The sequence below is a fragment of the Apodemus sylvaticus genome, chromosome 13, assembly GCF_947179515.1.
Source record: "Apodemus sylvaticus chromosome 13, mApoSyl1.1, whole genome shotgun sequence".
Classification (NCBI taxonomy): domain Eukaryota; kingdom Metazoa; phylum Chordata; class Mammalia; order Rodentia; family Muridae; genus Apodemus; species Apodemus sylvaticus.
Genome location: NC_067484.1, coordinates 63,734,497 through 63,747,779, shown reverse-complemented (window position 1 = coordinate 63,747,779; position 13,283 = coordinate 63,734,497). Strand labels below are relative to the sequence as shown.

The following is a 13,283-nucleotide window of genomic DNA, read 5'->3' as shown; positions in this document are numbered from 1 at the left end:
CCTGTGTGGCAGATCTTCAGTGGGGCGGTGGTGGTATACACCTTTAATCCCAGCACTTGGGAGGCAGAGGCAGGCGGATTTCTGGATTTCTGAGTGCGAGGCCAGCCTGGTCTACAGAGTGAGTTCCACGACAGCCAGGGCTACACAGAGAAACCCTGTCTCGAAAAAGGGAAAAACCAAAAAAAAAAAAAAAGAAAAGAAAAAAAAAGAAAAGAAAACTTCATGTTTTAAATAAGGCTGGTTACAGCTATCCTGTGACACATGTAATACACAGGCCACAGGTTAAACATGCCTATAGGAACTGCAGTCAGATGTAACAATGCACTTAGCTGTAATGAAAATATGAATATAAAATAAAAAGCTTTCCTGGGGCTGGGAGAATGAGTCAGTGGGTGAGAACACCACTGCAAAAGTATGAGTTCAGGGTAGTGGTGGCGCACGCCTTTAATCCCAGCACTTGGGAGGCAGAGGCAGGTGGATTTCTCAATTCAAGGCCAGCCTGGTTGAGTTCCAGGACAGCCAAGGCTATACAGAGAAACCCTGTCTTGAAAAACTAAAAAATAAAACCGAAAAAAGATAAAAAAAAAAAAAAAAAAAAAAAAAGAAGCGTGAGTTCAGCTGGGCGGTGGTGGCGCACGCCTATAATCCCAGCACTCTGGGAGGCAGAGGCAGGTAGATTTCTGAGTTTGAGGCCAGCCTGGTCTACAGAGTGAGCTCCAGGACAGCCAGGGCTATACAGAGAAACCCTGTCTTGAAAAACTAAAAAATAAAACCAAAAAAAGAACAAAAAAAGAAGCGTGAGTTCAAATCCTCAGCACACATGTGAAAAGCAAGACTTTCTAGTGACCCCAGCACTGCCCAGTGGAGAGGAGAACCCTCTGGGGCTGGCTGGCTACCAACCTAGTTCCAGGTTCCCTGAGCGACTGTCTCAAGAGTAAGGTGGCAATGCTAGAGCAGAACACCAAATGTGCCACTCTGCCCCCTGTGTGGCAGTGCACACACTCACCACACACATAGCCCTCTCAAATTGTCATAGTCTTGTCCAACCGCAAACATCCAAACCCTGACAACCAGGTTAGCGGTAGCAGTACAGAGACAAAGCATGGATGCTCCTAGCCTGGTCTCCCAGCTGCTTGGCAGTACCTCACTGATACCAGGCTGAATTAAAAACAAGGACATGAAAGGAATACTTGCTTGCTTTTTCTTCAGGTCTCTGAGTGCCGCAAAATCATCCGGGGAATCAGAAGGAACGCTTGTGACCACCCCAGTGCCTTATAAAAGACAGAGCAAAATTAACTAATACAATCGGAATGCGATTAGCAAAACATTCTAACAGCAAAGTCCGTACCTTTATCCTCCTTGATGGTCAGCATAGGAAGAACATAAATCACCTTATAGCAGGTCAGAGGTGCAGAAAGTGAAGCCCCAAGGATTTCCTGCATAAAGAGCAGCAAAACGAGAAGAAATGTAGCTGCAGTGACAAAAATTTAAAATAATATTCAAGTTTTTAGGCCAAGAAGCTCCATCTGAAAACTATATGGATTTGTTCCCAAGATCTGCACCTGCACAAAGCAGTCGCTGCAGCTAATGACGTGGAGAAAATCACAATGGCTTTAGATGCTCTCACAACAAAAATGGGGAGTCTGTGAGGGACTGTTTGTTAGCTAGCTTTACTTGGCTATTCTACCATGTATACATATTTGAAAACATCACACTGTTTACCATAAGCACACACAATTACTCCACTAAGTAAACAGTTTAAAATAAGGAAAAAGTAAAATCATTGATCTATGATTTTAAGTAAATGGTTAAAAAAAAAAAACTCTGAAATGATATAATACCAAACTTGACAATGTAATGGCAATCTTAGTATCCTGGCGTATGTACTGCTTGTGACATTGTATTTCTTGATACAAACAGCATCATGACCCATGGCAAGAGCTACAAACTGTCCAAAATGGACCAGCAAGGTGGCTCAGCAGGGGAAAGCACTTGCCACCAAGCCGGACAACTCCCATTAAATTCCTAGGATCCATGTGGTAGGAGAGAAATGACTTCCAAAAGGTATTCTCCACACACACTGCATGACACACCTTCCACACATCACATATGCACAAAATGCCAGTCTTCTCGCTCTTTCTCGCTCTTCCTTTTAGAGTGTCTCTTATCTCACTGTGTAACTCAGGCTGGCATAGAACTAACAGTGATCCTCCTGCCTCTACTTCCTGAGTGCCACCCAGCTCTAGACCTGTACTTGTATAAGACAACAAAGGGCCTGCGGCTGTACACTCATACTGCACCATTCCATTGTAGTGTGTGTGTGTACTTTTGTAGAATCAGCGTCATATATGTACAACTTACATACCACAGCAGTTTTAAAGACTGAAATCCGGGCTGGAGAGATGGCCCAAAAGTTAAGAGCACTGACTGCTCTTGCAGAGGTTCTGAGTTCAATTCCCAGCAACCACATGGTGACTCACAACCATCTGTAATGAGATCTGACGCCCTCTTCTGGTGTGTCTGAAGACAAATACAGTGTATTCATATATATAAAATAAATAAATCTTTAAAAAAAAAAGCTGAAATCAAAAACTGTGTTAACTAACATTGTGAGAAGGTACATTAAGAACAGGTATACAGGTACAGTAACATATGCGATGCCTTTAATCCCAGCACTCCCAGAAGTAGAGGCAGGCTGATCTATATAGTGAGTTCCAGGAACCCAGACCTCTGTAAAGAGACCCTGTCTTAAAAAACAAAACAAAACAGCAACTGTATGAAACTTACTGGACCACAAAAAAACAAACAAGCAAATCCATGAAAGTAGAAGGATGAGGAAGAGAATCATTGAGAATGGGGGTGGGGAGGACAAGAGAGGGTAATGCAGGGAAGGTTAAAATGATTGAAATACACTATGTACATGGATTAGAATGGCATAATGAAGCCTACTTGATGTGTAATTAAGATGTGCTAATTTAAAAAATAGCAACAACCCCACACCTGGTGGTACATCTGTAATTCCACTTGCTCAGAAGACTGAGGCACAAGGATCACAACTTCAAAGAAATCAGAGGATAGATAGTAAGTTCAAAGCCAGCCTGAGGAATTTAGTGAAAGATTGTTTCAAAGCACTAGGTGCAGCAGTGACTGAACACCTGTGGGGCACACCTCAGGGACTGGACACCTGTGGGGCACAGCTCAGGGACTGAGCACCTGTGGGGCACAGCTCAGGGACTGAGCACCTGTGGGGCACAGCTCAGGGACTGAACACCTGTGGGGCACAGCTCAGGGACTGAACACCTGTGGGGCACAGCTCAGGGACTGAGCACCTGTGGGGCACAGCTCAGGGACTGAGCACCTGTGGGGCACAGCTCAGGGACTGAGCACCTGTGGGGCACAGCTCAGGGACTGAGCACCTGTGGGGCACAGCTCAGGGACTGAACACCTGTGGGGCACAGCTCAGGGAGAGAACACCTGTGGAGCACAGCTCAGGGACTGAACACCTGTGGGGCACAGCTCAGGGACTGAGCACCTGTGGGGCACAGCTCAGGGACTGAGCACCTGTGGGGCACAGCTCAGGGACTGAACACCTGTGGGGCACAGCTCAGGGAGAGAACACCTGTGGGGCACAGCTCAGGGAGAGAACACCTGTGGGGCACAGCTCAGGGACTGAACACCTGTGGGGCACAGCTCAGGGACTGGACACCTGTGGGGCACAGCTCAGGGACTGAACACCTGTGGGGCACAGCTCAGGGACTGAGCACCTGTGGGGCACAGCTCACGGACTGAACACCTGTGGGGCACAGCTCAGGGAGAGAACATCTGTGGGGCACAGCTCAGGGACTGAACACCTGTGGGGCACAGCTCAGGGACTGAACACCTGTGGGGCACAGCTCAGGGAGAGAACACCTGTGGGGCACAACTCAGGGAGAGAACACCTGTGGGGCACAGCTCAGGGACTGAACACCTGTGGGGCACAACTCAGGGAGAGAACACCTGTTGGGCACAGCTCAGGGACTGGACACCTGTGGGGCACAGCTCAGGGAGAGAACACCTGTGGGGCACAGCTCAGGGAGAGAACACCTGTGGGGCACAACTCAGGGAGAGAACACCTGTGGGGCACAGCTCAGGGACTGGACACCTGTGGGGCACAGCTCAGGGAGAGAACACCTGTGGGGCACAGCTCAGGGATGGAGCATCTGCTTAGCATGACTATGGTCAGTCCCTAGTACTGAAGGGACAGAAAGGAAAGAGCTGCAAAATGGCTCTGGATAAAAGTGCTTATACTTCAAGCCTGACAGGCTGAGTGGTGGAAGGAGAGAACAGACTCCTCAAAGCTGTCCTGTAATCTCCACACCCGTGCTATAACACACACACAAATAGAAAGAGCAGTAAACAATGGACTGCTAATATTGTTTCTAAGAACTTCTCAGACAAAACAGAGAATGCTGTTAGAACAAAAAGACAAACAACTCAAACTCCCCTCAAGTATAAGAGCTGCCACCCAGTGGACATAAGCTACCACATTAAGTATTGTGTAGTTATAAGCAACCACAAGGAAACTGTCTGGTACTGACTGCCGAGAGACAGTAAGGTGACAGGAAGTGAGGCACAGCACACTAGCCGGTGTGTATTTGCCTGTAATATATGTATTGCTAACCCATGGAAATACTTGTGGAAGGACACACAGAGCACAGACACTTTGACTACCTTCTGGAAAGGAAAATGTGTAAGAATGGTCGTCTACATTCCCTGATGATGCTGAGGACTGACATGAGGGCCTCATAACACGAGCAAGCTCTCTACTGACTGCGCCCCAGTCCTAAAAATCTCAATCTCAATCTCTCTCCGCCCCCTGCTTTTTTTTTTTTTTTGAGACAAGGTTTCTCTGTGTAATGCCCCTAGGCTGTTCTGTAGACCAGGTTGGCCTTGAACTCACAGAAATCCTTGTGCCTCTGCTTCCCAAGTGCTGGGATTAAAAAAAAAGCATGCACCCCCATGCCTGGCCATCTTTTGACTTTCGAATCGTGTAGAAGTTTACAAAGGATCAGGTGAGCACAGCGGCTGTAACCCTAGGACTTGGCAGGCAGAAGAACTGCCACAAGTTCAGGACCAGGCCAGGCTACAGATAAGACATGTGACACAACCAAAAAGAAAACAACAAAATGGCTAGGGCTGTAGCCCGGCTCCTACAGTGTTTGCCCAAAACATAGGAAACCCTGGGTTCAATCTGCACCATCACGTAACCCTGAGTGTCATGGCACATGCCTGTAATCCCATTACTCAGAAGGCAGAGACAGGAAATTTAAAGTCATCATTGGCTATGTAGCAACCTTAATGCTAGCCTGGGCTATATAAGAGCCTTTCTCAAAAACAAACAAACAAACAAAACTATAAAAAAAAAACACAAAACTACAACATAAATAAGAAATAAAACTCAACTAAAAGCAAGACAGTAATCTATCACATTTTTCCTGAAAAAGGTTATTTATCAAGAAAGCAAGGACCTCACTTACTAAATAGGAAACAAGCAATTCTCATTCCAATCTCGAACATGGGCAATGTTTTCAAAAACATTCCTATGGAGCTATTGATCCAAGGAAAAACTATGCATTTTCAATCAAATACTTGCTAAGTTGAAACAAACTCCAAAAACATGACTTTAGGGATCATGTACTTACTACTATACAGTAACTAAAAAGGCAGCCACACACAACACACCAGACCACACAAACAGAAGGCTGCGGTTGGCTGGGCACGGAATGGTTCCATTAAATCAAGTACAGCACTTAGCAGGGATGAAGAGGGGCAGAGGCCCCTTGGCAGGGGTGAGGATTCATCGTGGCAGAGCCTTCTAGAACACCAGGACAGCTCTGTGCCTTGACTTGGGTGGGGCTTGCTTAATTAAGCCAATCCGCACGTAATAAGCCAACAAAATATAAATGCCCTGCACACATTACCTCACGGATAGCCTAAATACAAAGGTTTCTGATTTTTTTCAAGCTCCACAGATAATACTTCCAACTATACAATGATAACTGGGAGTATGTTCTTCAACTCACCTCTCCCATTAACTCCTTCACAACAGGCACCACTCCATTGTGCTTGGTGAAGCCTTGGTATGACATGTTCCTGGCTGCTCTCTGGGTACAGATGAATATATCTCCGTTGGCTGTCTCAAACCCAATGTATTTCATATCAGGCCGAACCCAACAATTTGTCTGCCCAAACATAGTCTCAGGTCTAAGTGTAGCAGCTACTAGGAAGATATTTTTCCCTTTCAGGCCACTAAAGAAAAAAAAAAAAAAAAAAAACAAACACATATTTATATTAAAAATGCAGATTCCCTCATAGTTACCTTATTGTTCAAAATGATAAATCAAGCCAGACGTAGTGTCATCTGTAATCTCAGTACCCAGAAGGCTGAAGTAAGGGCACTAGGTCGCAAAGCAAACCCCAGTATCCAAAATAATAATAATAATAACAACAACAACCATTTTTAACAAACCTACCTTAATTTTGATGGGTATGGTTCAAGCACCTTCAGTTTGATCAGCGTATATTCCTGAGGTCCAACACCCTAAATAAATAAACAAGACAAAGCTCTAAGGGAAGAGATGTGGATTCAACCTGCTACGTGCAGAGGGATCTGCTTCTAGTTTCTCATATAGACTCTGGCACCCGGGAACTAATTCTTCCTTCTAATGAAGACAGTACACTTGGTGTGGCTGCACTAAAGAGTATTACAGTAACTGTTTGGTGTCCGAGATAATCACCTCTCCGGTTTGTCTGTCGTGATCCATGCAAGGCTGTCCATCTTTTGGGGAATAGATGGTGTACCTAGAAAAAGATCAACGAGTAGTAAACACTCTCACATTCAAGTTACACTGTGATTCATCCGCCGCCGTCAATAACACTGTACAAGAGTATGTTATAGCTAAGCCCCTCATCTGAGTCAGTGTCTATAAATCTATTATTTATGCTTTGATGAGTAGTTCTGTAAGCATAGCTATTTAAGTCTCCACATTTATGAAAGGGAACACTACTGAAAACTATGAACTAACCTTAGCCGTTTGTAATGAAACAAAACTATAAGATAAAGTCACTTATGAAGTGTTAGTCATTTTTATTTGATCTACACAGAGAAGTATAAGCTAAAACACAGATAATTTTAATAGTGGTTGCAAGGAATACTAAACAGAATCATTCCATTCCCTCTGGTTCTAGTTGCTGAAAATAAAAAACAACTCAGAGAAATTAAGTGACCAGCAAGAACCTGAAAATGTAGCTCAGTGACAAAGTGCCTGTTAAGGAGATACAGAGCCCTAAATTCAACACAAAAAATATAAAAATAAAAAAATAAGACACTGGCAAGAATAAAGATACAACAAAACAAGAAGAGGGTGATAAAAAAGAGAACAGAGATAAGACAGACACATGACAGATGGGTGGACACAGGACACATGTACTGTATTGTAATGCAAGAATTATGATCTTTAGTTTATTATACTGAAAGAAAACAAACTTACCGCTTCCCAAATTTAATTTTATTTCTTTCTCTTAAAGTTAAAAACTGCCACCTGACAAAAGAATCATAGTAAGGGTTCACATCTGTGGTAATGAAGGAACGCCGCCAGTCTACCTAAAGAAAGAAAAGGAGGAAAAGATAATTCTGAAGTTTTATTTATTTTATGTGTGTACACTGTCACTCTCTTAGACACACCAGGAGAGGGCATCAGATTCCATCACAGATGGTTGTGAGCCGCCATGTGGTTGCTGGGAATTGAACTCAGGACCCCTGGAAGAGCAGTTAGTGCTCTTAACCGCTGAGCCATCTCTCCAGTCAGAAAAGATAATTCTTATAAACAGGGATTCTTATGAGTCAATTGTTTACCTTCCTACTCTTTACTCTAACTGAAAATTAGATGACGCACTAAAAATTTTCCAGCTCCATATATGGAATACATACAAATCATTAAAATATTTTGTTTAATTAATAGGCATTACAATACACATATTTTCTGGGTGGTGGCACACACTTTTAATCTCCACACATAGAAGCAGAGGCAGGAGGATCTCTGAATTTGAGGTCAGCCTGTTCTACAGAGTTCCAAGTCAGCTAGGGATACAGAAAAAATTCTGTCTAGAAAAAAAAAAAAAAAACAAAGTAAAACCGCTCTTACTCATTAGCTAACATATAAGATTTACAATAAATTTAAAAGGAATAATTAAGTAATATAGTCAACATACTCAAGTTAAACATTAGTATCTTCATATTCTAGAAATAAAATCCCTTTCTATCATTTGCTAATAGATTTATTCTGATAAGACAGATATTGAAGGTTTTTCCCTTTTATTAAGTCCCAGTAGTTGTCAATCTAATTCAAATTATTGGTTGACATTCAGCCAGAATATATTATTGTAAATTTAAGTTTTCCATATCTTTTAAAATGATACAAAAATAACTGCCTTTTACTTCTCTTTAATCGAAGGCGATGGCATACCTTCACACCTATTTTCTTCAGATCCTGAACAGCCAGTGGTGGGAAATAATCAAGCCAATGTTCTGCTTCAGCAAACTTCACTATGTCTTCATCGGAGAGCCCGAGGGATTTCATAATGTCCCACTGGTACTTAGAAGATCCCGCTTTGGCAGCGGCTTTACTCTGAAAACAAACACAGACTCCATGGAAGCAAGCCCAACCACTGTTCAGCATCCCAGAACTACAGTCATTTTCATTTAGTAATCCTATTTGGCAATTCTGTTTGTTTCTTTTTAAGAAAGAGTCTCACTGTGTAGCCCTTGCACAACACACACGCACACACACAGACACACACACACAATTTCTAATTCAAATAAGGAGGCTGTAGAGATAGCTCAGCAATGAAGAGTGCATACTGCTGTTGCAGAGAACACACATTTGATTCTCAGCACCCATGTCAGGCTGTTGACAACTGCCTGTAACTACAGTTCCAGGGTATTCAACACCTTCTTCCAGGCTCTGTAAGCATCTGCATATAGCATACCCACACAAACACACACACACACACATACACATAATTAAAAGTTAAAAAAAAAAGCCGGACGGTGGTGGCACACGTCTGTAATCCCAGCACTCTGGGAGGCAGAGGCAGGCAGATTTCTGAGTTCAAGGCCAGCCTGGTCTACAGAGTGAGTTCCAGGACAGCCAGAGCTACACAGAGAAACCCGGTCAAAGTTAAAAAAAAAATAAAGTCCTCTTTTTAAAAACCCTTCAGATAAACTCTGAGTTTATTACCCAGCACTACACTGTTAGTTGCTTGGTAGACTGACTATATCATAGATACAGAAGAGTGACATTAAGGGAGGTGGGCAAAGGTTATACTGGAACACTGTGCTGTCTTGAAACTCTTTTAAGTCAAAAATATATAATTAGAGTGAAAAACAATAAAGCCAGATGAATTTTTATTTTATTTTTTAAAATGGATATTGTATATGGGTGCTTTACCAGCACGTATGTCTGTGTATCATGTGCATGCAGGTACCCAGAGGCAAAAAAAGAGGGGATCAGGGACTAGAGTTATGGTGATCATAAGCCACCATGAGGGAACTGGGACTAGAACATGGGTCCTTTGATTTAATGTAGTTTTCATCTTTGTGGGTACATGTGTGATGTGTTTGTGTGCATCCTCATCAGTATCTTTGGTGTTCACATGGAAGCCAGAACAACCTCTGGTAGCATCTCTAGCCTTCCAGATTGTTTGAGACCGTGTCTGCTTGTTCAACGATGTAACTCCAGAGTACCTGGCCCACACATTTCTAGGGATTCTTCTGCTCTCCTGCGCAACAATGGACGCTGGGACGGAGATGCTGTGCTTACCTGCAAAGATCTTATCCACTGAGCCATCTAAACAGCCTTGACTCAGTACTGTCTACATTATCAAGTACATTCCATGTGTCGGGTACAGTGCCATGTTGGTTCTGTACACATAAACCAAGCAATGAAAACATTAGCGGAGAAGACCGAAACATAAATGACCAGCAAACCTTCTTCCCTTTGGCTTTATCCTTCACTACTATATCTCCAGGTTTAGCACTGCTTTCTTCCTCTTCCTCTTCTTCCTCTGGAAAATCGGGAGGGCAGCCATACAGCTCGATTTCTCTTTTCAGCTTGTCAGCACATGCCTATAGGAGACATCAGGGAGAGCCAAATTCAGAATGCAAGGAGGTAATGCTGTTTCCAGGGCCGACTAAAACTGGCTTTCTGAAATTTTGTGCAACACATGTATAGACATACATATCATTAAATACATTATCATTATAGAAAATCCAAAAGATGCAAATCGCATACCTCAAAGCCCACTGGTATAGTTTGTATTTTATTCAGCATCTACAGTGGCGGGGGAGGGGGTTGGGGGGTCTAGTATGTAGAACAGTCAGAGGGCAGACTGGAAGGGGCTAAAGATTGGACTGTAAAAAAAAAAAACTGGAGAATAAAAAAATAAATAAAATAAAATATAAACAAATATCTACAGTGTTCAATGTAGCATATTGATACACTGCACAGCAGAAATGACAGTATGTCATTATAGAGTAACAATGAAGTACAATAGAAGTAATGGCTTCTCATTTTAAAGATTATTTATTGTCTTTGTAGTGAAAGGTAAATACTGGGGCTGGAGAGATGGCTCAGCGATTAAGAGCACTAACTGCTCTTCCAAAGGTCCTGAGTTCAAATCCCAGCAACCACATGGTGGCTCACAACCATCCATAATGAGATCTGACGCCCTCTTCTAGAGTGTCTGAAGACAGTTACAGTGCACTTAGATATAATAATAATTAAATCTTTAAAAAAGAAAGGTAAATGCTTACCCTCTGTTAGCTTTGAGCGCCCCTGCTATGTAGACAGGACAAACAGTAAGAGAACAGACACTGACATGAAGTGATGCATCTAGGGCTGTAGCTAAGAAGCTACAGAACTGTGCTTTCCACCATAGCTCTGCCCAGTTATATCATGGGTTCACTTCCAAAACAGAAAAACGATCACAAAGACAGGTTTAAAATTATGAGAGTAAGGAAGGGCTCTTATATCCCGAAGACTTTCAGTAAATAAGTAAGATACAACTAGACATGTATTATTTGAGGTGACCCTGGGGGGGGGGGCACATACAGCTGTTCTGGAGCCTGAGGCAGGGGGGTTGCAAGCTCAAGGCCAATTGCAAGCTCAATTTAACAATACTGTCTCAACATAAAAATTAAATTGAAAGAAATATGAATGTAATTGAGGTATGGAGAGGCTACTTACTTATAAAACAAGGCCCTGCCTCAAAATCCAGTACTAAAAGGAACAAGTCACTACCATTGGTTTGAAAATGTGACCCAGTGTTAGAGAACAGATAGATACTGGATTTAATTCCCAGTACCACACACACATACAAAAACAAAAAAATCATCATTTTGCAAACACAAGTACAATAATTAAAGTAAGCCGGGATGATCAAAAGACGTTCAAACCACAAGGTTACTGAATAACAGGGCATCCAGAGGTTCTCAATATAGCGCCACTGTCCCCGTAAACTATTTTTTTCCTAAGATAGGGTGTCTCTGTGTAGTCCTGGCAATCTTGCAACTCATTCTGTAGACCAGGCTGGCCTCGGACTCAGATCCACCTGCCTCTGCCCTCTGCCTCCTGAGTACTGAAATAAGGGCATACACCACTGTCTCGTGGCTAGGCTACTTTTTAATGACAAAAGAAGATGCCCTTCGAATGAGGAACTGTCACGTTTTAACTTAATATTACTAAAATGGACAGGCTACCATTGTGTGCTTTCTGATGTGACACAGTGGAAAGTTTATGTCTCCTCTATGTAGTATTCTTTTCAAAGTATCTAATCCAAACATTAACATCCATAACAAACAACTAAAAAATCTAAAGTGAACTACATTTAAAGCCCAACCCACAAAAGAAATTATAAAAATGCAACCAGGGCTGGGCAGTGGTGGCGCACACCCTTCTTAATCCCAGCGCTTGGGAGGCAGAGGCAAGCAGATTTCTGAGTTGGAGGCCAGCCTGGTCTACAGAATGAGTTCCAGAACAGCCAGGGCTACACAGAGAAACTGTCTCGAGGGAGAGAAAAAAAAAAAGCAACAAGGAAAGACATCCTGAGATGACCAAAGAAATCTCACAATCTCACTACAGAGTAGGTGACATATCACATCAACGCTCAGTCAAAAGGAGATGATGTGACCGCAGTGATGCACAAAATGCCCTTGCTCTCCAGAGGGGCATACTACCAGACATAAGGTAGTATGCCATAAGGGAAAGAAAGACGTGTGCCACAATGAGATGAAGACTACGGGAGAGATGCACACTACAAAAGAAATATATGCTCTAAAAGACATACATTCTATGTATTTACACGAAGAGCAATGCATGCTAAGATAATCAGGCAGATATAGCATGACACCAGCAACTCACTTCCACAAAGTACACAGAGTAACTACAAGAACGGCTAGAGTGCCTAGGTACGTGCTACCAGAGCTGAAGCAAAGGCACAGCCTGTAAGTAGAAAGTCTTATGTATTCCCCGTGCCATCCTTTCACCTCTTCTGCAAGTCAGACATTTGCCACAACAACAGGCTAGAGAATAAGAAGTCCCTGGGCAGGGGTGTGGCTTGGGCATCACAGTGCCCGCCTCAGCCACATGAAGTCCTGTGTTCTATAACCCCAGACCACATTCACCAGGCAGGATGGCACCACCTGTATTTCTAGCACTTACTAGACACAGGCAGGTCATCCTAGCTACACAGCAAGTTCAAAGACAGCCTAGGGCTGGGCAGTGGTGGCGCAGGCCTTTAATTCCAGCACTTGGAAGGCAGAGGCAGGAGGATTTCAGAGTTCGAGGCCAGCCTGGTCTACAGAGTGAGTTCCAGGACTATGAAAAGAAACCATGTCTCAAAAAAAAATTTTTTTTCCCAAAATAACTTGTGCATTTCTGTGTACTTTGTGCTTTTTCTTCTCCCTGAAACAGGTCACACAGTGTAGTTCAGATTGGCCACAACTTCAGTGTCCTCCTCTCTTATATCAACTCCGAAGGACCACACCTGGCTAATGGATACATCTTTTTTTTTTTTTTTTTTTGAGACAGGGTTTCTCTGTGTAGCCTCTGTGTAGAGGACAACTTCAGGGTCAGTCCTGGGCCTCCATGTTAAGACAGGGTCTCTTGTTCTCTATTCCATAAGCCAGGCTAATAGACTGTAAACTTCTGGCAGTTTTCTGCTCCCATTCCCCTGGTAGGGGCACA

At 43.1% G+C, this 13,283-nt stretch overlaps 1 protein-coding gene across 1 annotated transcript in view; it reads right to left on the bottom strand.

Moving 5' to 3' along the window:
• The window catches only part of Lars1 (leucyl-tRNA synthetase 1), a 50,667-nt gene that overhangs the window by 33,257 nt on the left and 4,127 nt on the right, over positions 1–13,283 (bottom strand). Inside the window, exons 5-12 of the mRNA XM_052155216.1 lie at positions 10,028–10,165; positions 8,505–8,666; positions 7,530–7,642; positions 6,777–6,840; positions 6,513–6,580; positions 6,063–6,288; positions 1,349–1,436; positions 1,195–1,271 (exon numbers count right to left, since the gene is read on the bottom strand). Coding sequence (XP_052011176.1) covers positions 1,195–1,271; positions 1,349–1,436; positions 6,063–6,288; positions 6,513–6,580; positions 6,777–6,840; positions 7,530–7,642; positions 8,505–8,666; positions 10,028–10,165 — 936 coding nt within the window. The remainder of the gene's footprint in view (positions 1–1,194; positions 1,272–1,348; positions 1,437–6,062; positions 6,289–6,512; positions 6,581–6,776; positions 6,841–7,529; positions 7,643–8,504; positions 8,667–10,027; positions 10,166–13,283) is intronic.